The sequence below is a fragment of the Chiloscyllium punctatum genome, chromosome 32 (assembly GCF_047496795.1).
Source record: "Chiloscyllium punctatum isolate Juve2018m chromosome 32, sChiPun1.3, whole genome shotgun sequence".
NCBI classification, from domain to species: domain Eukaryota; kingdom Metazoa; phylum Chordata; class Chondrichthyes; order Orectolobiformes; family Hemiscylliidae; genus Chiloscyllium; species Chiloscyllium punctatum.
This window is the reverse complement of record NC_092770.1, coordinates 6,466,289-6,492,662: the sequence shown is the minus strand read 5'-3', so window position 1 is coordinate 6,492,662 and position 26,374 is coordinate 6,466,289. Positions and strand designations below refer to the sequence as shown.

The following is a 26,374-nucleotide window of genomic DNA, read 5'->3' as shown; positions in this document are numbered from 1 at the left end:
CACCTTGACTTCTGTAATTAATCATTTCCTCCCCAGTTTATTTGAATATGTTTCAACTTTAAGATCTTCAAGTTACCATTATCAGCAGCAACTGGGTCTGTTGGTGGTATCCTCAGCAGGCTTGCCCTTAGTCCTCCGGTATTGCCTTTATGGGAAGTTGTAAAATAAGTTATTATTGATTCTTAGTTGTGCTACAGAATTACTAGATACAGTTGTAAGAAGCTTGTTAAACCCCCATAATCCTTCTTTACACTTTCTTGAAACATTTTAATGCTAAAACACTACAATTCCAAACAAATTTCTAATATGGAAAAACCATACAGCACAATTGTACTCAATTCACTACTGTATCAGGAGCTGCAACCCGCATATCGCATTTACCATCAAAATTCACTAAAGAGGAGAGCATTTATTTTATAAGAGAACCAGGCACTGTGTGAATTTGACAAGTTAAGAATGATTAGATAGCTACCTACATTGAACCAAGGAACTGAAAATTCCAACTAGCTGAAGGAAAAGGCCATAGTAATTTAGAAAGGTTTAAATATCTCTAGAAAACTATCATTTCACTTTTCTAATTTTGTATCTATGTTGTATCTTGTTTCAATAAAATTATGTATTTTTAATCAGTTTGTCCTGCTGCCTTTTAAAGATTTCTATACATGTACCCCAAGGCACCTCTGTTCCTGCATGTGGTTTAAAATTATGCCATTTTGTATTAAATGTCATTTGTCACATGTCTGCCCAGTTCACCAGTCTGTCTGTGTTCTCCTAAACACTGATTAATATGTTGATTACCATTATGTTGGAACTCCGGATGTCTAAGAGTTCCTTGTATCCGATGAGGGCAGTTCTGAGATGGTAAAACAGTGACTGATGCAGATTTTGCATTAACAGTGGGATGAAATTTCAACGATGTTAAAATAGAAGGTTCAGACTTTGCATGAGATGGGCTGTTGAGATTTGCAGATCTGTATTCTTCCCTCATAGGAATGGGATCAGAAGTCTTAACTCCTGCAGTAGGGGACTGCTGGAGTGATTCAGTCTAAAAAGTACAGAATTACATGCATTACTCAAATAATTTAAGTACAATGCTGCAAAGATTACAAAACTATCTGGTAAATCAGCTTCATCTAGTGATTTAGTGGGTAAATGAAGCCACGTAAGACAAAGTTTCAGGTTCCAGTATAGGGCTGCACAAAGTTATTTGAATTCAGCCCAGGCAGTAGTGGGGGCACCATAATAACTCAATGGCTAGCAGGAGGGAAATCATCTAGGATTCCAACTCTGATTACAGTTTAATAATTCTACGATATTGCTCTAGTGAGACTCAACATGGACTCGACAAACTGATTAGCCTTCTTTATTTCTATAAAGACTCTAGAACCCTTGTTGGAAAGTTTAGAAATGTTTAAAAAAACTGAACTTGGCTATGAGGTAGTCTGGAGTCAAATAACTGAAAAGATACTGGTTATCTCAATTTGCAAGGAAATAGGCGCTCAAGTTATAAACCCCAAACTTGAGGATGCTAGTTTCTTTTCTCTCCAATGCATCCCAAGATGCTTGTGTTTAAATTTATTTGTTAAAACATACTTATTTACACGAATCTAGTGTGCCACTTTCTAAATAAAACTATTCTCCCTAATCCAAGTGCATGTAAATCAATTCACTCTCACTCACTAGCACACCACCCAAGTCCAGCTGATTGGTCATACATAGATTGAATTTCAGGCCTGCTGTTTTGCACAACGCAAGTTGGTCAAGAAATACCTTTGCTAACGGGAGCCAAGATATCTCTCATAAAAGTTCTGTACCTTTTTCAGTATTTTGCTTGGTGATTCTGATAAATATTTATAGGGCGAATATGATTTTCCCAATGGAGGCTCTCTCCTTCTGCAATGGGATGGTGGCAATCTGACTTTACAAGGAGAAACTAAAACAGCACCCCCTGGTGGAGAAAAATTAAAATTAGGATGTAACAATTATTAGGTGGTTAGTCTAAATGGATTTGTAGAGGAGATTCAGGCCTTTGTATACCACCCTTGTCCTTCCACTTATACATACCACATACAATTTCAGCAGTGGAAGCACACACAAAACTTTCTAAATTACAATTACCTTGAAGTATACATTTTGTTTAAAAAAATCCTTTTGAAGTCTACATAAGCTGTATTTACTGATCATTTTTTCCAGACCTATGTAAAATTGGTTATTGTTCTGCAACAGTTAATTTGCTGCAATTTTAAACATCCTTATTTTCGGTATCTCCATTTTACTACATTGCTGGCTTTCTGCATACTGTGAATACTGTGAATAACTGATATAACCCATAGTCATTAAAAAATTAAACCTTTTTGGTTACCTTGATGATTTACAGAATGTATGGAAATTTTCATTTGAGTTCAGGTTTTAATAACTCATAATTACATTAATTTTTCTTTGCAAAATTAGTTATTCTTGAAGCGCTCAGCCCTTCTCTCCTTCTGGTCTACATTTCTGATTATTCTGACCACTTCCCACATCTTGATTTAATTTCTACTTATTCTCTAGATGGTGGGAATTAAGAATCCCACTAATAAAATTAAATTTATTCATTAAACTGAGCCATGATTAGTTAATGCCAGTCAGCATGATTATGTTTACTTTCCATACCATAATGCTGAGCAGCAAGAAACACGTACATGGTGCAGCTGGAATAAACAAAGAGGGGAGCAATTTGGGGTAAACAGGAGAAAAAAGGTGCAACAGGGAAAGCTAGACCATATTTTATATCCAAAATAGTACACAAAGTTGCCTTCTAATCTAGTAAAAAGTACATGTCAAAACTCTTATTACAATTATTAATTTCCACAACTTTTGAAATCGCACTTAAGGGGAACAAAAAAAAGCTGAATCTCTACAATTATTATAGACAAATGCTATTTGTACCAAATTAAGAAATGCCCATACCAACAGCAGGTGTGGTCAGATCATGATGTGTTCTCAGCGTTCCACCTGTTGACTTAAGTTTTGGTGTAGGTAGCCGCCCACCTGCATCAGAATCAAGCTCGGAATGTCCATTTGATTCTGAATTTACCGTTGCATCACCTCGTACTTTTACAGGGACAGGATCACTAGAAATTTAATTAAATTAATATTATTCCATTCTTACAACAATTAGTTCATTTGGTTGAAGAAAAAAGGATCTTGTGCAGAAGAAAATAAAACTGTACAAATATTCAGCTTTCTAAAATGGTGCAGAAAGCAGCTACGAAATAAAGTTTCTATTGAGCAGACAATTCATTTAAAGCACCGCTTGTGCCAGCTAAGTTTTATTTCTGTAAAAGTTTAAATTTAAAGTTAAATGGGGACTATTCACACTTTGAGATTTAGCCAAAATCCCACAGATAACTTTTTAATTCACCCCTCAAGTACAAGCAGAAAACATTGAAAATTACAGGTCTACACTAGACCAGCAGTATAGTTGCAACACAGTACGGAGAAGATAGAACGTACAACAATACAGCACAGTACAGGCCCTTCAGCCCTCAATATTGTCCCAATCTTTTATCCTATTCTAAAGATTAAACTAACCAACATACCCTTCATTGTACTACCTTCCATGTGCCTATCCAAGAGCAGTTAACAATTATTATAAATAGTTCTAACACGGGGAAATAAAGACAAAATTTAAGGACTGCTCATTACCTATACATTTGAAAGGAGTCAAAATGAGTATTAACTATATAAAAGGCTGTGACAAAATTTCATTCCAAAGTTTTGGGACTCATTTTAATACACATTCCCAAATAACCCCTTCTCCAGTTAATACATCAATACCTTTCTGTAACTGTTTCCACTTCTGCATTTCTCTCAATTTCAACTTCCTTCTCAGTTTCATCATTTTGGCTTTGGTTGCCTCCTGGTAGTTCTGGTGCACTTGGCTTCTCTTCCTCATCATTCCACGCCAATTTCCTGCTGACTGGAAGGGTAGGAACATCTGACATACTATTGTCTCCTATACCATTATATTTTGCTCTGGCTTTCTCTGGTGATGCTTGTGCTACAGAATCAGACTGCAGTTCTTGTTTTGTTGTGCCGCAAGTATTTGGTATTTCTGTTGTTCTAAAAATATTAAACAAATATCCTCTAAGCCAGCAATATTGAGATATGTGCACATCATTTAACTGGAAAGACTTACAGCAATACTTACATGTGATTCATGAAATGTACTAGATTCAACAAAACCACTAACTGTGTATAAATAGGAGCATTTAATATTAGACATTTTTGAAAATTATTCAAAATTACATTGGTAAACTCTTAGTGCTGCAGAAGAAAGCATTGTGGAGCTCTAAATATGATGGATACATTTTAATCCACACTTGCTATTGTATGAGAAAACATGACTGCTGCCAAGGGGTTTAAGACTAATTGCTGCTGCGACAGCATATGTTAAAAATAAGTTCCGAAATATGTACTAATCTACTGATTCATACTTGTAATTATTTTATACATACAATCAAATACAGAAACTGCTGGAAAGGCTCAGCAGGTCTGGCACATCCATTGAGAGAAATCAGAGCTAACGTTTTTGGTGGAGTGACCCTTCCTCAGAAGGTTCTGCTGAGCTTTTCCAGCAGTTTCTGTTTTTGTGTGATTTCCAGCATCCACAGTTCTTTTGGTTCAATTAGTTTATGCAGGTTTATTTGTTATTAATCTATACCTTGCAAGGTCCAGAGTTTCGACATTGTCACTGACTGTTTCTTCAGTATCAGAAGAGGAGGACACCTCCCATAACCTATTTTGTTCTGATAAAATTTGGGTGAGATGATCTCTGGAGAAGTGAGTGCCCAGTGCTCTCCTTTTATATGCTTCTGCTTTTTCTCGAAGTTCTTTTACCTGTGACAGCAGAGCAGAAGGATAAAAATAAATCTACAGCAGCTTTGATCAGTCTTTCCATAAAATAGTTCAATTCCTGTTATGGTCGACATTGTGTAATTTTAAAAGCTACTTAAAGATAAGAGATCTTTCTGCTCTAAATATATAAAACAGTTGCTGATCTTGCATCATCAAAACTGCAAACAATGGTAAAGAACAACACTAGCATAGTAAGGTAGTTGTTAATCATAACTACTTAAAGAAAAAGTTCACTTTGCTAAATATGCATTTATAAAAACCAGAACATGCATGGAAAGTACAATCTAAAAACTAACCTCAGCATACCAATAAGAATTTAGGTTATTTTCAGTACCCTACAGAAAAAGAAGGTAGAAATAATTTGTAAATAGTTTGCTTTTGAAAATCTAATAGCATTAAATGTATTCTAAATCGAAATTAGTGAAACATCAATAACTTGCTGCAAGCATTGGCTGAGGAATTGTAGCATGGTACAAAAGCGCCCCCTGGAGTGTCCTATAAAGACCAGTTTTAAAAATATAACTGGATGAATTTACAAATCTTCAAAATAAGATCATTTCAAATACCACAGTTATCACTGAGGTATTGGATTCAGTTAGGCTACTTTCAAATTAACTATCCTGTTTAAAGGGGTCCCAATAAACTTCAGGAGTGTTAAAAGCAAGTATTGGCATTAGTACTGTGATCCATTATTCACCTACCCCTTCAGATCGATATGCTCCTCTACTGTAGTCATATTGACAAGGAGGCTTAAACTTAGTCTTGTATTCAGACTTAATTTTTCTGGAAAAAAGAAGATGCAAATTGTAACTTTTGCAAATGTGAATGTGGCAAATCATACCTCATAATTAAATTGCACATTTTAAGCATACAAAGATTGTACCTAAGTCCTTTGCGTGAGCAGATGGGTTTATGTGGATTCTGTTGCTTTAGAGGTTGTTGTTCCTTAGTCTCCTGTCCCTGGTCTTTTGAGGTGGATTCTGTTGACTTAGGATGAACAGTCTTCAGCTTATTATATTGAATAAGTTAAAACTCAAAGATCCCCCCCCCCCCCCAGCATGCAACAATGAATGTAACATGCATTTTTCACAACTTCTCTCCAAAACAAAATTAGACTGCTTTCATTATTGTATAAAATGATTACAAAATTGAATCTTGAAGAATAAAAATAAGAATAGAAAGAAACAATATTTAAGGTAGTTTTCAATTATATTTGATATATTTCTGACATCATTTTGAAAACAGGTACAAAGATTAGACACTCAGGTGACTATTTAATCTGGCCTGAACTGTGCACTGATGAACAACATGCTAGAGCAGGGAGTGTAATAACTTGTGATAATGTGAACTCACGACCTATTGAGAGAATTGATATCCTTGCAGAATCATCTAATAACCATCTACAGAAATCTGAAAGCCGATTCTTTGTCAACCTTTCCTGCTAAAGACGGTTGCCAAAAAGCATCAACAAGAGAGTGAGACATTTTGATACATGTTCAGCAGGTCACAACTGAACTACCATTTTTCCTTGACCATAGACAGAAAAACTGAGCAAACAACATCCAATTACCTTTATTGGAGACAGATTTTCTTGCTCAAATGCTAAAGCTTCTTTTCCTTCAAAGTCTTTACGGAAACGCAATCCTTTAGGTGGCTGCATACCTTTAAACTGACTTGAATATTCAGTTTCACTGAGCATCTTACTGAATTTAAATGGATGCACATGCTTATTTCTGGAGTGAAAAATCTAGAGAAAGGGACAATATTTCTTAATGTTATGAATAATAAAGATGATACCCTTTAAGGAAACTTCCTACTGCAATCCCTCCTTGTTAAAATATGAACATTCTTTGTGGTATGATATTGACCATATTAACTTGAACAAGGAGCTAGAGACAGAAACATTACCAAAGTATTAGTTTTGATCATTTAATATGAATTAAGGAAAGATGGTGGCATAGTGGTAATGTAATTGGACTAGTAATCCTGAACCCCAGGCAGAAGCTCTAAGCACATGGGTTCAATTCTCACCAAGGCAGATGGTGAAATTCTGGAATAAGGTGCAGTGGTGACCATGTGACCACTCAATTGTTGTAAAAACCATCTAGATCACTAATATCCTTTAGGAAAGGAAATCTGGCATCCTTATCCAGGTGGGCCTACATGCAATGCAGTTGACTCTTATCTACCCTCCGGGCAATTAATATTGGCCCAGCCTCTCATTCTATAAATGAATACAAAAAAAAAGCAGGTTAATAAACCCAATGTCTTTTGTTTACACAGATATATTTGCTGGAATTACAATTTGAAAATAATATTGCGTTCCAGCGGAACCTCGCTTAAAAGAAAATCACTTAATAGAAATAATGGGGCCTATGGAAAAAGTGAGTTAAGACGCAGACCAGCAAAAACAAAAATCACAATTGATCGATTGATCAAAAATCACCCAAAAGTCTAATGCAAAGAATAGCACAGCCTGAATGAAGGTTGAAATCACATTTATTAACATAACAAAACAAAAGCAAATTTAACACAACACATTTAAAAAATGTAAGAAAGTTGCTCTCTGTGCAGTACCGCTCACAGAAAGTTGCTCTGTTGGCAGCTGACATTAGCGCATGCACAGAACAGCACACAGACTTCGGCGCATATGCAAAACGACACGAAGCCCGGTGTCGACAGCGCACATGTGCAGACACACACGCATGCATAGCACGGCAAGAACACTGCCGCATGCACAGAACGGCACTGAGATTTTGGGACACACGTTGGCACATGCTGGAATCATGATATTGCCATGAACAATTTAGAAAATGATGAAGCCATCCAGGTATTCAGCTCCCAAAGGTCAATCCTTAGCACCTGGTTCACATTTAAAGCCCTCCTCTAACATATGCTTAAAATCTAACTCTTTGACCAAGCATTTGCCATTCCCAGCCCTTCAGCTGGCTCAGTTTTTTAAAACTAATTGCACTCCTATGTATCTGGGGATGATTTCTTATTATATAATTAATGGTAGGCCTTGGGTAGCATTGTAGAACAGAGGGACCTAACTTCACAGCCAGCCTTATTAAGAATTCCTATTTTCTTAAATCAAATAAGCAAAGATAAACGTACATAAAAATGATGAAACACATAAAAGAACACAGGAGCGAGAAGTGGACATACAACCCATCGAGTCTTTTCCATCACTGCTATGTTCATGGTTGATCTTGGGCCTCAACTCCATTTTCCCACCCACTCCTCACAACCCTTAGTTCCAAATTCTCAACCAGCCCTAAATATATTCAATGATGGCACATCCACAACACTTTGGGGTAGTAAATCCCAGAGATTTGCAAACCTCTGAGTGAAGAATTTCTCCACCCCGATCCTAAATGATCACATGCTTGTCATCAAACCATGCTCCCTTGTGCTAGATTTCTCAGCATCAGGAAAATTTGTCTTAATACTTACAACATTAAGCCCTTAATAATTTTGATTGTTTCAATGAGATCACTTCTCATTATTCTAACTGTCAGGGAATATAGACCCATAATTCAGCACAGGACAACCAACTCATCCCAGAAGGCCATACGAGGTAGGAACAGAATTTAACCCATTCAGCCCACTGAATCAGCTCCCCCATTTGATCATGGCTGATATGCCTGTCAATCCCATTCTCCAGCCTTTTCCCTGTAACCTTTGAACCCCTTATTAATCAAGAACCTATCTATCTGTGTCTAAAGTACACCCAATGACATGGCCTCCACAGCCTTCTGTGGAACTGAATTCCGCAGATTCATCACATTCCCAGAAATCAGTCTAGTCAATCTTTGCAGTACTGCCTCTTATGCAAGTTCTCCTCCTAGGCATTCACATGGATAGTGGATGATTTTCTTCTGCTCCTTTGTTGTGGGTCCTATGATGACTAAATAGTCCAATGCTGGATATGCATCTCTTGCGTCAGATGTTGCTCGAAGACGTAGGAGTGTGATGCTCAGATTTTTGTATGCATCTTCCAGTGTTTGTATTGATTTCCATCTGGACATAGCACTTTTTCTCCAATTTGGGCAGTCTTGAGTTGTGGTCTCACCAAAACCCTGTACAATTGTAGCAAGCCTTCTTTATTCTTGTAATCCAATCCTTTTGTAATAAAAAGCAAAAATAGAAATTGCTGGAAAAGCTCAGCAGGTCTGGCAGCATTTGTGGAGAGAAATCAGAGTCAACGTTTTGGGTCAAGTGACCCTTCTTCACAACGTTAACTCTGATTTCTCTCCACAAATGCTGCCAGACCTGCTGAGCTTTGCTAGCAATTTCTATTTTTGTCTCTGATTTACAGCATCTGCAGTTCTTTCTGTTTCTTTTGTAATAAAAGCCAATATGCATTTTACTCCTTCATTGCTTGCTGTACCAACATGCTAACTTTCAGTGCTTGTTGTACAAGTATACCTCTGAAAACCAACATTTAAAGTTCCATTCGTTCAAAAAATGTTTTCTATTCTTACAAAAATCAATAACCTCACAATTACCCATACCAGACTCAGTTCAGACATTGTTACTGACTCATCCATATATGTATCTTTCTTTACAGGCAATGTATACCCCTCAATGCTTGCACTCCCTGCTAGCTTCGATTCAACAAGTGTAGATTTGTTTGACTACCTCTTCACCTAAGTTATTAACACAATTTATGAATAGCTGAAGCCCCTGCCAAACTCCACTGTTCAAAAGATGTTCAATATCCATACGTTGAATTAGGCAGCAAAAAACTTTCAGAGATTTACAGGATTTACAGATGTTTTATTAAATCCATAGTTCAGCAAAAACATCACTTTCCACCTTTTCTTTCTGGAGAAGAAACAAACTTTTATTTTAAAAGAAATAAATTAACAAATTAAAAAACCTGCCCCCTGGGATACTGTGACCTTAGACAAAAACCCACCACCAAAAGGTAGAAACTGAGGGGGACTAAATCAAAATATCATGGGAAGGGAAAATAATGCATCCCAGTTACCCCCCCCCCACCCCAAGCACACAGATTAACCAGCTTCTATTTTGTTTTCAGCACCCACCACAAATCACCCCACTAATTAAATAATCCAATAACAAATTACATTCTCTGCCCACCAGGGGCAGTGTCGCAATAACAAAGTAAGAAGAGCGGACAAAACAAGACAGGGGACAAAATCAAATTAGAGTCATGGGGAAAACTGATTCACTGTTGCCACCATAGTGACCCCCTACTCAAAAAGACTTCAAGGTTAGCAGTGTGGACAGTGTGCTTGCTCTCAGAGGATGTGGAGAGAATCCAGATTTTCCTTCAATATTTTAATAATAGGTCTTTGTATTTTCTAATCAATGTTGTTACATATTTGTTTTGAGCAATTGGGACACAGAACTTGCGTTTCTTACACTGACATCAGCCTGTCAACTTGAAAATGCCTCATTTATCCCCACCATCTCAGAAAGTATATAATGTATGAGCAGGTAGGGAAAGAGTTCAGTTTAGAGTTGCTTGACAAAAACTCAGCTAGCATGACTTTGACTAGATATGAACTTGAAGTAAACAATGCAGGTGCTGGAGGCAAGGGGAGTGGATTAACAAGGTGAAGAACATCTATTGTATCATACCAGGTGGCTTATTCTTTACTGTTGATGCTCACTGATTGTAACGGTCACCCAATCAATGTAGATGTTGTCTTATTTGGATGTTGCTCCCTGTAAGTAACAATATAATTCCTTAAAAATCTGCTGCTCGAGAGAAGACAGAGAACTCATGCCCTCGTGTACATGGGCGATCTCTCTCTCTTTCCAGGGCTCGGAATAAAGGTGAAGAAGGTAGAGCCATACTGTGTCTAATGGTTTGCTTCAACAGATACAGAAACATGATGACAAGATTGGTGTGCCAGGTAGGAGTCCAAACGAATAGTTACAATCGGATTGTGTCCAGCGATTGCCCAGAACATCAGTATCTCAAGATGGACAGGCCCACAAGGTAAACCTCAGTCCCTCTCGATATTCCTTAGTGTTGGATACTGTCTCCTCGTTCAATCGCTTTATATTCTACGGACTCCTCGAATGGTAATTAGTTCAGTCAAGAGACACAGTTTCGTAAACGCACTGACAAATAGGGATTCTGGTCCCCTGGGCTTAATAAGGTTTTGAGTCCCTGGACATATAGAGTAAGAAAAGGGGTTTCAGTCCCCATGAGAAGTAAAGTGAGAAAGGGGTTCGAGCCCCCAAGGTAAAAAGGGATTAAAATCTCTGAGGTAAAAGGGGGTTAAAGTCCTCTAATGGTGAAGTTTGAGGCTCTGAAAAAGAAAATTTAGCAATCAGGAACTTCAAAGGAAAACTTCGAAACAAAATTTGATACTTCTTAAAGTTATTGCCTCTATTCCCCACACCTCCCCTTAGAAGTACCTTTAGGAAAACATGGGAAAAGGGAAAACAAAAGTGGAACTCGTCTGCTCGGATCCCAACACTGAAGTGCATTGACTGCCACAGAAGCTTTGTCCGGGTTTTTATTGTGGGAGTCTCAGTTTCTGGGCTGTGGACTTGACTTGGCGAGTCTTTTTTCTGGGGAACGGGAGTGGCTTGTACTGCAGCGCCGTGTGGTCCACTGCAAATGTTTTTTTTTAAGTGTAATTTCATCAAGAGGATGTGAGAAAAACAAATTAGATATGCTGAAATTATGGTTGTACTAATACTTGGATTGAAAAGGAAGTTTCACTACAAATTATGCCATACTGAAATTGTTTGATATTTAAATATTTTGGTTTGTTAAAATACTGGTTCAGAAAATCCTTTTAAGTAACTGTCTTGCCTTATTTGAATTAGGATCTCAATTCAATGTGTTTTGTGGGCTACATAATAGGGCAGATTTTGTTTTTATATTATTATACAACATTATGTCTTTTTAAAAATTATCAAACTTGTAACCTTATAACAAATTGATCAAGGACCTTGAGCCCTGATTTGTTTGAAAACATACAATGCCTGTTTCAAAAAACTATTGTGTCAGTGGTCATGCTTTAGCCAGATGAGAGTATTGTATTAAGATGTTTTTGCTGTTTTTTAATGCAGACTTTTCACAAAGAGTGATTTTAATTTTGATGTTTTGTTAAGATTTTAGAGGATATTAGAACTCAAGGCTGAGCTATTTAAGTTCTGTAAATTAGTCTTAAGACTTCATTGCCCCCCTTCATACTGCAAATTCAAAGAATGTTAATTCCTACCAAAGTTGCCATTGTAAGTCTGACTATTTTATTTGTGAAGTTTCATTTGGAGAACATATTTTAATATATTCTGCATTTGTTTCCCATGAATATTTGAGATTTAAATCTGAACTGAAACTGCCTCTTCAATGGCTAAAGCACAGGAGACATTTTGTTATTTTCTTGCTCATCCAGGTTTTTGAAATACTTTTCCTCACAGCTTTCACATTAGCCAAGTATTAATTTGTCAAAGGAAAATAATTTTTGAATAACCTGAATGAGGACCCCCGAGGGTTTGATTTTAGGACCATTGATTATTGTTTATTAAGTGACTGAATTGTTTAGGTAGTACAATTTAGAAGTTTATGGACTGTACAAAACTTGATGATGTCATAAATAATGAACAGAGTAACAGACTTCAAGACAACTGAAAATGTTGAAGTAGGCAGGCACAATTTAATGTGGTTAAATGTGCGACTATCTTCATACTAATAACCACCTTGGCAAGGAAGGAACGAGAGGGGAAATGCAAAGATACTTCAGCAGCCAACATTGTCTCTGGAGTTTCTCCATTCACCGGTAAAGTGCGCCTTCGGACCACCACCCAACCCTCCACAACCTGATCCAACAGATTCAATCAAACTTAATGGTAAGGTCCTTGGGAATGTTGCTGAACAAAGAGACCTTGGAGTGCAGGTTCATAGCTCCTTGAAAATGGAGTTGCAGGTAGATAGGACAGTGAAGAAGGCGTGAGGTATGCTTTCCTTTATTGGGCAGAATATTGAGTACAGGAGTTGGGAGGTCATGTTGCGGCTGTACAGGATATTGGTTAGGAACATTGGTTGGAATATTGCATACAATTCTGGTCTCCTTCCTATCGGAAAGATGTGAAACTTGAAAGGGTTCAGAAAAGATTGACAAGGATGTGACCAGGGTTGGAGGATTTGAGCTACAGGGAGAGGCTGAACACGCTGGGGCTGTTTTCCGTGGAGCGTCGGAGGCTGAGAGGTAACCTTATAGAGGTTTACAAAATTATGAAGAGGCATGGATAGGATAAATAGACAAAGTCTTTTCCATGGGGTCGGGGAGTCCAGAACCAGAAAGCATAGGTTTAGGGTGAGAGGGGAAAGATATAAAAGGGACCTAAGGGGCAATGTTTTCATGCAGAGAGTGATAAGTATATGGAATGGGCTGCTAGAAGATGTGGTGGAGGCTGGTACAATTGCAACATTTAAGAGGCATTTGGATGGGTGTATGAATAGGAAGGGTTTGGAGGGATATGGGCCGGGTACTGACAAGTGGGACTAGATTGGGTTGGGATATCTGGTCAGCATGGACAGGTTGGACCGAAGGGTCTGTTTCCATGCTGTACATCTCTGTGACTCTATGAGTTCCCCAGTCATGAGCACAAAAAGTGAAGAAGCTAACAACAGTGAGGAGGTCTGTACGCTTTTTGTCAGTGGCCTTCCTATGGATATTAAGCCAAGTGAGCTTTACCTTCTCTTTCGATCATTTAAGGGATATGAAGGTTCATTGATCAAGCTAACATCAAAAGAGCCAGTTGGCTTTGTTACATTTGACAGCAGAGTGTGAGCAAAAGCAGCAAAGAATGCTGCCTTCTTTTAGCCTGCAGCTGCACCTGCCGCACTTCACGCTCAGATGCGATGGTATCCCCCATCTGAAGCATCGCCGCAAGGATGAATATCTTGTCAGTTTTGTTAAGTTTTTAACTGCCCTTATCCAATAATTCAGATTTCTCCATGGAATGATGCAGAAGGACAGACTGGATTTTGTTTTCAGGTTGGACTTCACTGAAGGAGATTTTGGAAAACTAGCTCATTTCTACTCGACTTGGAGAGGGTGGAGTGGTCACTGAGGACTGTGGATTTAAGAATTCTACTGGTGAAGTTTCTTCCATATGGGAGGATCCTGCAGATTCTATTTGCTGCATGGACTAGTAATTGTTGTTGTTATAATCACCTAGGAGAAAGTGAGGACTGCAGATGCTGGAGATCAGAGCTTAAAAATGTGTTGCTGGAAAAACGCAGCAGGTCAGGCAGCAGCAAAGGAACAGGAGAATCGATGTTTCGGGCATAAGCCCTTCTTCAGGAATGAGGAGGGTGTGCCAAGCAGGCAAAGATAAAAGATAGGGAGGGGTGCTGGGAATACAATAGATGGAAGGAGGTTAAGGTGAGGGTGATAGGACCACAAGGAATGAAAATGCAGATTTCTCCAGCTTTCTCATTTCCCCTCCCCCCACCTTTTCCCAGTCCCAACCCTCAGACTCAGCACCACCTTCTTGACCTGCAATCTTCTTCCCAACCTCTCCGCCCCCACCCCCTCTCCGGCCTATCACCCTCACCTTAACCTCCTTCCACCTATTGTATTCCCAGCGCCCCTCCCCCAAGTCCCTCCTCCCTACCTTTTATCTCAGCCCGCTTGGCACACCCTCCTCATTCCTGAAGAAGGGCTTATGCCCGAAACGTCGATTCTCCTGTTCCTTTGCTGCTGCCTGACCTGCTGCGCTTTTCCAGCAACACATTTTTAAGTTGTTAGAATTATTGCATGTTGTGTGTCAATAACTTGTTTCAGTAGCGGCAGTAAGATTCTTATGAAGAAGTAGGTAGTGTCATCTCGGTGGTTATCATGGAATGATAAAGGAGGGAATGAGAAAGTGTATAAGCAGGTAGGGAAAGAGTTAAGTTTAGGATTGCTTGACAAAGGCTCAGCTAGCATGACTTTGACTAGATAAGAATTTGAAGTAAACAATGAGGTGCTGAAAGCAAGGGCGGTGGTTTAAATGAGGTGAAGAACATCTATTGTGTAATGCCAGATGGCTTAATCTTTATTGTTGATGCTTGCTGATTGAAACAGTCAGGAGAAAGTGAGGACTGCAGATGCTGGAGATCAGAGCTGAAAATGTGTTGCTGGAAAAGGGCAGCAGGTCAGGCAGCATCCAAGGAGCAGGAGAATTGACGTTTCGGGCATGAGCCCTTCTTCAGGAATGAGGAAAGTGTGCCAAGCAGGCGAAGATAAAAGGGAGGGAGGAAGGACTTGTGGGAGGGGCGTTGGAAATGCAATAGGTGGAAGGAGGTTAAGGGGAGGGTGATAAGGTGAGGGTAATAGGCCAGAGTGGGGGCGGAGAGATCAGGAAGAAGATTGTAGGTTAGGAAGGTGGTGCTGAGTTCGAGGGTTGGGACTGAGACAAGGTGGGAGGGAGGGGAAATGAGGAAACCGGAGAAGTCTGCGTTCATCCCTTGTGGTTGGAGGGTTCCTAGGCAGAAGATGAGGCGCTCTTCCTCCAGCCGTCGTGTTTCTATGGTCTGGCGATGGAGGAGTCCAAGGACCTGCATGTCCTTGGTGGAGTGGGAGGGGGAGTTGAAGTGTTGAGCCACGGGTGGTTAGGTTGGTTGGTCTGGGTGTCCCAGCGGTGTTCTCTGAAACGTTCCGCAAGTAGGCGGCCTGTCTCCCCAATATAGAGGAGGCCACATCGGGTGCAGCGGATGCAATAGATGATGTGTGTGGAGGTGCAGGTGAATTTGTGGCAGATATGGAAGGATCCCTTCGGGCCTCGGAGGGAAGTAAGGGGGGTGGGGGAGGTGTGGGTGCCTCAACCTCTCCACCTCTCTCACCCACTCCAACCTCTCACCCTCGGAACGTGCAGCCCTCCACTCCCTCCATTCCAACCCCAACCTCACTATCAAACCGGCAGACAAGGGAGGCGCGGTGGTAGTTTGGCGCACCAATCTTTACACTGCCGAAGCTAAATGCCAGCTCGCGGACACCTCCTCCTACTGCCCCCTTGACCATGACCCCACCTCCCACCACCCACCACCAAACCCATCATCTCCCAGACCATCCATAACTTCATCTCCTCAGGAGATCTCCCATCCACCGCCTCCAATCTCATAGTCCCACAACCCCGCACCACCCGTTTCGACCTCCTGCCCAAAAACCATAAACCTGACTGCCCCGGCCGACCCATTGTCTCAGCCTGTTCCTGCCCCACCGAACTCATCTCTGCATACCTCGACCCGGTCCTGTCTCCCTTAGTCCAAGAACTCTCCACCTACATTCAGGACATCACCCACGCCCTCACTTCCCCGGTCCCCAACGCCTTATCTTCACCATGGACACCCAGTCCCTGTACATCTCCATCTACCATCACGAAGGACTCAAAGCCCTCCGCTTCTTCCTTTCCCTTCCACTGACACCCTCCTTCGACTGACTGAACTGGTCCTCACACTGAACAACTTCTCTTTCCAATCCTCACACTTCCTCCAAACCAAAGGAGTAGCCGTGGGCACCCGCATGAGCCCCAGCTATGCCTGCCTCTTCGTTGGATATGTGGAATAGTCCATTTTCCACAGCTACACTGGCACCACCCCCCACCTTTTCCTCCGCTACATCAACGACTGTATCGGCGCTGCCTTGTGCTCCCACGAGGAGGTTGAACAGTTCATCCACTTTACTAACACCTTCCATCCTGACCTCAAATTTATCTGGACTGTCTCAGACTCCTCCCTCCCCTTCCTTGACCTCTCCATTTCTATCTCAGGCGACCGAATCAACACGGACATTTACTACAAACCGACCGACTCCCACCGCTACCTAGACTACACCTCCTCCCACCCTGCCCCCTGTAAAAACGCCATCCCATATTCCCAGGAGGACCAGTTCCAAAATCGAATAACCCAGATGGCCTCTTTCTTCAGACCACAATTTCCTCCTAGACGTGGTCGACGATGCTCTCCACCGCATCTCCTCCACTTCCCGCTCCTCCGCCCTTGAGCCCCGCCCCTCCAATTGCCACCAGGACAGAACCCCACTGGTCCTCACCTACCACCCCACCATCGTATCATCTGTCGTCATTTCCGCCACCTCCAAACAGACCCCACCACCAGGGATATATTTCCCTCCCCTCCCCTCCCCTATCAGCGTTCCAAAAAGACCACTCCCTCCGTGACTCCCTCGTCAGGTCCACACACCTCCCACCAATCCAACCTCTACTCCCGGCACCTTCGCCTGCAACTGCAAGAAATGCAAAACTTGCGCCCACACCTCTCCCCTTACTTCCCTCCAAGGCCCCAAGGGATCCTTCCATATCCGCCACAAATTCACCTGCACCTCCACACACATCATTTACTGCATCTGCTGCACCCGATGTGGCCTCCTCTATATTGGGGAGACAGACCGCCTACTTGCGGAACGTTTCAGAGAACACCTCTGGGACACCCAGACCAGCCAACCCAACCACCCTTTGGCTCAACACTTCAACTCCCCCTCCCACTCCACCCAAGGACATGCAGGTCCTTGGACTCCTCCATCGCCAGACAATAGCAACACGACGGCTGGAGGAAGAGCGCCTCATCTTCCGCCTAGGAACCCTCCAACCACTAAGTCTGAACTCAGATTTCTCCAGTTTCCTCATTTCCCCTCCCCCCACCCTGTCTCAGTCCCAACCCTCGAACTCAGCACCACCTTCCTAACCTGCAATCTTCTTCCTGACCTCTCCGCCCCCACCCCCACCCCCACCCCCACTCCGGCCTATCACCCTCACCTTATCCTCCTTCCGCCAATCGCATTTCCAACGTGCCTCCCCCAAGTTCTTCCTCCATATCTTTTATCTTAGCCTGCTTGGCACTTTCCTCATTCCTGAAGAAGGGCTCATGCCCGAAACATCGATTCTCCTGCTCCTTGGATTGAATCAGTCACCCAATCAATGTAAATGTTGCCTTATTTGAATGCTGCTCCCTGTAAGTGACTATATCATTCCTTAAGAATCTGCTGTTCGAGAGAAGGCAGAGAACTCTCGTCCTTGTGTACATGGGTGATTGCACTCTCTCTTGGGCTCGGAATGAAAGGTGAGGAAGGTAGAGCTATACTGTGTCTGAGCCAGAAGGTACAGACTGTATATCTGAGTATTTGCTCCGATTGATACGGAAATGGGACGACACATTTACTCCCTGTCCATTAACTAATCCTTTATCCATGCTAACAGATGGCATTGTCCACAGTGAACCCTTATTTTGTGATCAAGGTTTGGTGCAGCAACTTATGATTATTTTTGGAAAAGACAAACATAATAGATATATACTAATTATATTTTTTTTAAATGTCGAAGAATTTTGTCGAAAAGGATTACCACTTTTTAAAACCACGTTGAGGTATTCTAACCAAATGAAGCTTTCTAAGAGAATTTTTAAGATTTCTTTAATATTAGGTTCCAGCACCTATTATGTGACTGATGGAAAGCTAACTGACCTCTAGATCCTCATTTTCCCTCACTCCTTCCTTGTGATAGCAGTGGTACATTTACTAGCTTCTAATTGGTTAGGACCATTCCAGAATCTAGGAAACATTGGAAGATCGCAGCCACCTTTGCAGCAATTTCTTTTCAAACTCTGGAATGCATGCCATCAGGTCCTGGTGATTTGTCGGATTTTAGTCCCTTGAATTCTCTTTATACTTCTCCACTGATTTAAATTATTTGATTTCTTTACTCTTCTTATTCCCTGAATTATTCTCTGTTTCAGGTATATAATGCATGTCTTCTACCAAGAAGACTAAAAATATCTTTGTTCAATATACAAAAATTAAACTTCCCACAATTTTTGTGACAAGCTCCAATATTTTCTTGCTTAATGCCATGTTCATTATTATTGGGCCTAGAAAACACTCCCACTAGTGTTTTGCAACCATTGTTATTGCTAATTTCCACTCATACTGATTCTGTTTCTTGATTTTCTGAGCTAAAATCCTTTTCTCCGAATGCATAATTTTACTTTCAGGGCTGCCTCTTTTCCATTTTGCCTGCCTTCTCTAAATATTGTATATCTAGAAGATTTATTTTCCATCTTTGCTCATCTTATAACCATGATGATTATCTCTAAACCATTTTTCTCAATATGTGTTGCCGTATTCGCATGCAGCAAGACCTGGACAAAATCCATGATGTGGAGGTACTGGTGTTGGAATGGGGTGGACAAAGTTAGAAGTCACACAACAGCAGGTTTTAGTCCAGATTTATCTGAAATCACAAGATTTCAGAATGCTGCTTCTTTGTCACTTCACCTGACAAAGGAGCAGTGCTCAAAAAGCTTGTGATTTCAAATAAGCCTGCTGAACTACAACTTGGTGTCATGTGACTTGTAATTAGACAAAATCCAAGCTGATAAGTGGCAAGTAATATTCACAACGTACAAGTGTCAGACAATGACCATCTCCAATAAGAGAGAATATTACCTTATCTTCATGACATTAAACGGCATTACCATTGCTGAATATCCCACTATCAATACCCTGGAAGTTACTATTGACCAGAAACTGATCTAGGCAGCTATATAAATACTGTGACTATAACAACAAGTCAGAGAGAGTGAGAATTCTAAAGGGAATAATTCATCTGTCAACTCCCCAAAACCTGTCCACCATTAATTCCACTAATCAGGGTTGTGATTATGAATACACTCCACATGTCTGGATGAGGACAGCTCCAACAATACTCATGAAGCTCAATACCATTCATCACAAAACAACTAACTTGATTAATGCTCCAGCTTAGACATCCATTCACTCCACCACTGAAGCACCGTAGCAGCTTTGCATACATTCTACCGTCTAGAGGATAAGGAGATAGGACCTGTAAATTTCCTTCACAGCCACACACCAACTACAATGCCGCTCCCTCACTGTCACTAGGTTAACATTTTGAAACTCCCTTTCAAACACCATGGGAACACTTACTTCAAGTGTACTGCAGCAGTTTAAAGTGGCAGCTCATTGGCATTTTCTCAAGGACAAGGAGAGACACTAAATGTAATCTGCACAGCCCAACACTGTAAACACTCTGTCCTACGTCAATATACTTTTCTACTACCTCAACTTTTACTTTTGTTTGTCTTTGGTTTTCAAAATCTGTCTTCGATTAAATTGACAGGTGGGGAGGAGGGTTTAAACAATATGTACTAACGCACTCTTATGTTTACATACTATGTCCCTTCCTGCCACATCCTATTTACTCTTACTCATATTGATATATTGTGCTAATCCTCATTTAAGTTTCCAAACCTCTCCTGATGTGAACCATTTCCCTTCTCCACCCCCTCCCCACACTTTTTTTTTTAAAACTTAAAGTCCTCGCCACAGTTCCAATTTAATGATTTGCCAGAATACTGATCATAGTGTGGTTCAGATGAAGACTATACCAATGGTACAGCTTCCTTTGCTCCTCTCAGTATTGATGTGTGTGCCTGATGAATCAAAACCCATTCTCCCACACACAATCCTGCAGCTGCCCACATTCAGTTCTCAGATTTTATTTTCCCCACGCTAAAATAATTACTTGTTGTAATGTACACATTTGTAGTAATTTAACATTTGATAAGTTAGATGTTTCTAATGGAGATTATATTATGAGAACAATTTAGTTTCCTCAGCAGCTTTTGCACTTTCACTTATTACTTCCATACTTGGGTATTTACTAACAAGAATTTTCTGTGAACCAGAAAACAGAATGATAAACTATACCTGTTCTGCAGTCAGTAATGGGGAATTGTCCATCCGGCTTTTCCAAGCAAATTGTCTCTGGTACTCGGAGTTTTTTTTTAAACTCTTCTGTGGTACAGTTTTCAGTGGTGCTGTTTCCTTAAATCTCATCTACCAATAACAAGCAGAACATCTTTAATCCTAGTGCTGACTTTTCTCATTTTAAAGCATGCTATATGAAAGTTAATTTATAAAAATGGGGAATTCAAGCCACACATGGAACCTACCAGTATGGAAGATAAAAGTTATTTTTTGTTATGTTATGATGGAATTAAATTTTCTTTTTATTTCTGATCTCAAACATTAACAATACTCCTCTTCCAACACTGAATTTTTTTTTTCATAATTTTCAAGTATACTTTTACACAACTTCAACATCAATCTTAAGCGAATATTACTCCCTACTTCCACCCGTTTTAGAAAACCAGTCACAGAGGACTTGCATCTGTGCAGGGTGTACATGACAGTTTTCCTTCCGTTGAACTGAAAAGTGTTTCACCAGCTAACAGGGAAAACAAGAAGCATGGCTCGGAGTTAATGTAGTCACGACCAAAAGGGATTCTACATTTGAACACTTCGTGTTGAACACTACATTTTGCCCTTCTGCTCCACGGGAGGTTTCTGTCCTCCCTGAGCTCGCCTTAGGACACCTGCGTTACGGTGTGACAGGTGTACCGCCCCAGTCAAGCCGAAAATAAACAGCAGTCACCAAGACATGATTCAGCTAATGAGAGTATGGGCAAAAGGAGTACATTTAGCAAATTAATTGTTGTTAACACATGAACTATAACTGTCTTGACAGAGCCCTATGCAATGCCGAGGAAATTCCTTCACTGGGAAACATTATGCAATAAGAAGGTACAACAGCGAAATGAAATTGGAGCAGTCACAACATGCCATTACTTGAGAGCTAGTTTGGAGTGGAAAATGTGGTGAGAGAAAGAATGTGTAAAGGCAGCGAGTAAATGGAAAGCAGCATTCAATGTAACAAAGAAGCAATGGTGATCTTGAGGGGAAATTGACCAGATTAAATCAAGATATTTCATACAGTTATATGCATCCTATTATTTAAAGGAATTTGCCTGATTAAATGGACTGCCCAGCACCAAACGTACATGCAGTGGGCTGAAAAGTTCAACCTCGGTATCGGAGGTATTGCCACAAATATTCTAATTCCCAAGGTAATTTATTCACTGTTATCAGAACAGAAATAAATTACGAAATATTATTTTGGTTTTTCTAAAGACTCATTAAATCATTAATTGCATAATAAGAGCAAAACAACAATAACAATCAGCAATTAACCTGACTGCTAGGATCATTCAGGATAAATGTAACAAGTGCTAACTGTGCCGTATATTTTAATTTCAAAACACCAGTTTTATTGTTTTGCAATTGTATTGCAAAAGTATTTTGCAATACCATTATCCACAGCCCCTTAAAATTAGTTTGAGAGTGGGTGAATATTAGAGAAAACATTTAACTTTCAGTTGCTTAGGGCTGCTTGCTAACAGTATGCTGATGATGTATTTTTAAATAATTCATATTGCACTTTGTCACATAAGTAAACAAAACAATTGTTACTGAAGATTTAAAATATAATTCTCAGTTCACAGTTACTAACCGATCATAAACTACCATGCCAGCAACTTTGTTGCTCTGTTCGCATCAATTGTTCTCTTTACATATTCCAGAAATGACTGTTCTATAGCTGTACATTTCTGAGATAGTAAAATCATACTGCACTGTCTAGTCTTTTTCTGTACAAGCATATGTTTGCATCCAGGGCTAAATATCTGCCAGAGAAATAGATCAGGTTAAGATTTTTTTGACTTTTGATTTATTGTTGTTACATGGACATAGTTACAGTGAAAACTGTTGTTTAATATGCTATGCAGGTAGATTGTATCATACAAAGTGCATCAAGGAGCAGAATAGAGTGCAGAATCCAGTGTTGCAGTAGGAGAGAAGGTGTTGAGAGAGAAATAAACATTAACATTAAGAGAACCATTCAAAAGTCTGATAACAGCAGGGAATAAAACATGATATGTTCTAAATGACTGCTGTAATCCATTAACTACTAGTACTATGATTCCTCTATAAAAAATGTGCAATTGCTTTAAAAGACTGACTTCTTAATAAGGTGGTAAATGTAACATGGTTCCACATAGACATCCTCATAGATCTTAAAAACAAATTGAAAGATTAATACAAAATAATTGAACTTATTGATATTTTCAGAAGGTAGTTGTAAATATAAACATTTAATTTTAGCAGTTATTTAATATAGTGTACAGAAGACTAAAAAACAAGTGGCATAAAACTTTAATTGTCATTCCTACTTACACCATTATGAACTGCCTTATCCCCACTCTTTTTTCCAGAAGACATGTTGTCTTCTTTTCCTTTCTGAACAACTGCAGCCAATTTCCTGTCTCTAGCCAGTGATGGTTCTAATTCTGAATGCAAATGACAGTCCGCAGACCGTGATCTGGCAACTTTAGGCTCTCGAGGAGCATTGGGAGTTTTGGAGTCTTCCTGGTATTCTTCAGCCTTCTCAGTTCCTCTTTCATTTAAAACAGAAGACTGTGGTTTCATTAGTTCAGATATTTTGGGTTCTGGTTCATGCGATCTACTATTTGAATCACTGCTCCAGTCCCACTGAAAAGATTTTGAAGCTTGAGGTCTGTAGTATGGCACACGTTTCTTAGAGCTAAAATTTGGCTCCTTTGTATTCCCTATAATACAAAAAGATATTTGTTAAAATCCTTATCATAATCAATTAAATTGTAAAATCAGATTTCAGATTTTGCTTCAGTAAACAAACTGCATTTATACAGCAGATTACATATCCACTGGACTCAAGTTGTCTTACAGTCATGGCTAAATATATTTGAACCAAGCTAGAGCATCATCATCCTTCTAATGTAAAAAATATGCCAGCTTGTGCACTCTCAGCAAACTCCCATAAATAGCAATACGATAAAGACCAGGTATCAGCTTTTCTAATGTTAATTGAGTGACAAATATCGTCTCATATGGAAAATGGCATCTCCAAATGTGCAGGGCTCCGTGGTATTGAACTGAAGTATCATCTTTGATTTTTGTTCCTGAATGTAATTCAGAAGGGAGTGTGATGCCAACTGTGTTCCACCAGCTGATTGTTATGTTTCAAGGACTATTTGTGACACTGCAGGTGCTTGTCCTGTTAGAACTGATTCCTGCATGTCAATCTGTTTTAGGTCTCTTGTGGTGGAATGGTAGTGTCCTGACCTCTAGACTAGGAGACTCAGATTTGAGTCCTACTTGCTTGAGAGGTGTGTAATAGTAACTCTAAACAGGTTAAATAGAAAATTTCAAATATCAACCCCTCTTTGAAACTAAATATTCGTGACATAATTTAGTTTTAAAGTTTTACATGACATTTCCAACAAGCCTCACATTCCCCAGCACACAATTTATTTTTGGAGATACTTCAGCAATGTGCCTTGGGATACCTACATGAAATATAAGATTAAAATAATATTTTGTTGTTTTCCAATTTAGCTTTTTATCTTTTGAAATGTACTTTTCTGCACATGTTCAAAATCCTGCATTAGATCCATTGTAACTTCCTCTGTTCCAGCATCGATATGGTTGGAGTGTGATACAAGGAAGAAATAACATTCAAACTTTTCTTTAAAAAAATCTTTTATTCTGATTAATCTTTACAGCATCATATCCTGCCTCTAGTTGGATGCCCATAATTGCATGCAACATTCCAATTCCACCAAAACAATTACTCTGCAGCTGAGTATCATTTGTTTGTCACTGTACTTCTATCTATAACCATCGGTAGCTTTCATATGGTCTTTCAATTTAAATTCCCACCTCTAAAATCAATGCATCCTGGTACGCTTTGATATTTCTCTTTCTCCAATTTATTGCTGTTTTAGTTCTACTTTTCTCACTGCTGATTTCATACAAAAACTATAGGCTCATGTTTGCCTGCAATGATCTGTCAACCTGTCTCTGAACTCCTGCACTTTTACCTTATAATTTGTTGTACTCCTATATTTGGTATTAGCAAACATCAATATAATTCATCCCAAATCAATATCAAATTTATAGGGAGCATGGGATAAAAAGAGGGAAGAATCACTTAATTACTTATTAATGAAGTGTTAACTCTTTTTCTCTCATCATAGATACTACTTGGTTCAATCAGTATTGTTAGCACTTTGTTTTTACTGTCTAACACTCTCAGTTGGACAATTGTGAACTTATTTTGGTTACAAAAGCAGCGCCTACAGCTAAATGTTTATTGAAAATTATTACGTGTATAATAGGCTTACCCAGCTGGTCTGAAGGCAGACCTGCCCAAGGTACTTTTTGCTTAGAAAGGGGACTAGAAGAATTTGATCTCTGAGAGTCGTTCCATTTGAAATTTCGTTTGTATTCGCTTAAACCCTAAGAAGTAAGGCAGACAAGATAATTTGAATTCGATGTCAATTACTGAAAAGTCAAACATTTTCTTTCAAGAAACATAAAACTATCCAATACATAATATATGCCAAAAACAGACTTTAAAAGGATACATCTTCTTGGTTGACTGTAAGATAATTATAAGAGATGCAAGGAAAAAAAATATTTTGTTTCTTTCACATCTGCATATCCCAAACTACATCACACTTAAAATAATTACTTTTGAAATGTAGTCAATATTGTAATGCAAGCTAACATCACAATCAACTTGCTCACTGTAAGAAATTATTGATTAGATTCTATTTGATGGTGGCATTTAAGCTGTGTAAGCTGGTCTGGATAGAATATCTATGGTTACCAATACTCTTCGCATTCCTGAAGGAGTGATCACAAAACTTTTATCAAACATTTAGAATTTTCAAACATTGTTGCATTTTTTTAAAAATAAAAGTTTGGTTCCCCAAAGGAGCACATTTACTCCTTTTTCAGACTGTTTGTAGTAACTAACTGCAGTACCAAAATTAGGGAGAGAAAAAAAAACAGGATTTTACTTTCCCCCAAGGGCACCATAAAAAGTGTTCTCTATATCTGCAAAAGATGCACTCTGATGTCTTCATGAAGTGTGAACTGCAGTCTTTCTATCATCTGAGGACTGTGCTCTCTGATCCCAAGAGATGAAAATATGGCCACTTCCTTACAGTTGTTATTATTTTGCTTGATAACTGCCATATTCACTCAGTTTACTGGTTCACACATGTACTAAAGTAGTGCTACCAAATACTGTCCACTGCACAATGCCCATCAAAACTCAGTCTTCTCTCAAATGTTACATTAGTGCTGTTTATCAATCCTACTTTTTGCCAAGGCTGCTTGCATTCCAAGGATGCCCAGGCATAGAACTCTATTCCTGAAGACTCCCAGAAAATTGTAGGGAGAACATTACTGCTCTTTATATTGTGCCGAGGAAACTCATACATGCACAGAGTAGTTAGAGGTGGGAGGGCCACAGCTTGACGTGCAAATGGCAAGAAATCAGACAATACGACCTCTTTCAGAACTATACTGGAGCGTGTAATGATTTATTTAAATCCTTAAGTCTGGCCAGCCATCCTACTGATTCAAGCTCTATAGTGATTAATCTATCAACAAATTATAAATCACACTCAGCATGATGCTATTTTTTAAAATTACAATTTCTATTTAAATATACCTGATCCATTCATATTCCTGGTTCTAGTTTAGGCAGTAATAAGAATAAATCATGGAGG

The 26,374-nt window shown here is 39.5% G+C and overlaps 1 protein-coding gene across 4 annotated transcripts in view; it reads right to left on the bottom strand.

Moving 5' to 3' along the window:
* The window catches only part of mdm1 (Mdm1 nuclear protein), a 29,142-nt gene that overhangs the window by 1,708 nt on the left and 1,060 nt on the right, over window positions 1-26,374 (bottom strand). Inside the window, exons 2-14 of one of the 4 annotated variants that reach the window (XM_072551549.1) lie at window positions 24,977-25,091; window positions 22,989-23,380; window positions 20,625-20,753; window positions 6,470-6,646; window positions 5,783-5,886; window positions 5,601-5,682; window positions 5,196-5,234; window positions 4,706-4,881; window positions 3,820-4,104; window positions 2,950-3,113; window positions 1,815-1,948; window positions 799-1,045; window positions 77-145 (exon numbers count right to left, since the gene is read on the bottom strand). In XM_072551549.1, coding sequence (XP_072407650.1) covers window positions 77-145; window positions 799-1,045; window positions 1,815-1,948; window positions 2,950-3,113; window positions 3,820-4,104; window positions 4,706-4,881; window positions 5,196-5,234; window positions 5,601-5,682; window positions 5,783-5,886; window positions 6,470-6,646; window positions 20,625-20,753; window positions 22,989-23,380; window positions 24,977-25,091 — 2,113 coding nt within the window. The remainder of the gene's footprint in view (window positions 1-76; window positions 146-798; window positions 1,046-1,814; window positions 1,949-2,949; window positions 3,114-3,819; window positions 4,105-4,705; window positions 4,882-5,195; window positions 5,235-5,600; window positions 5,683-5,782; window positions 5,887-6,469; window positions 6,647-20,624; window positions 20,754-22,988; window positions 23,381-24,976; window positions 25,092-26,374) is intronic. The other 3 variants (XM_072551551.1, XM_072551552.1, XM_072551553.1) reach the window with 3 other exon arrangements.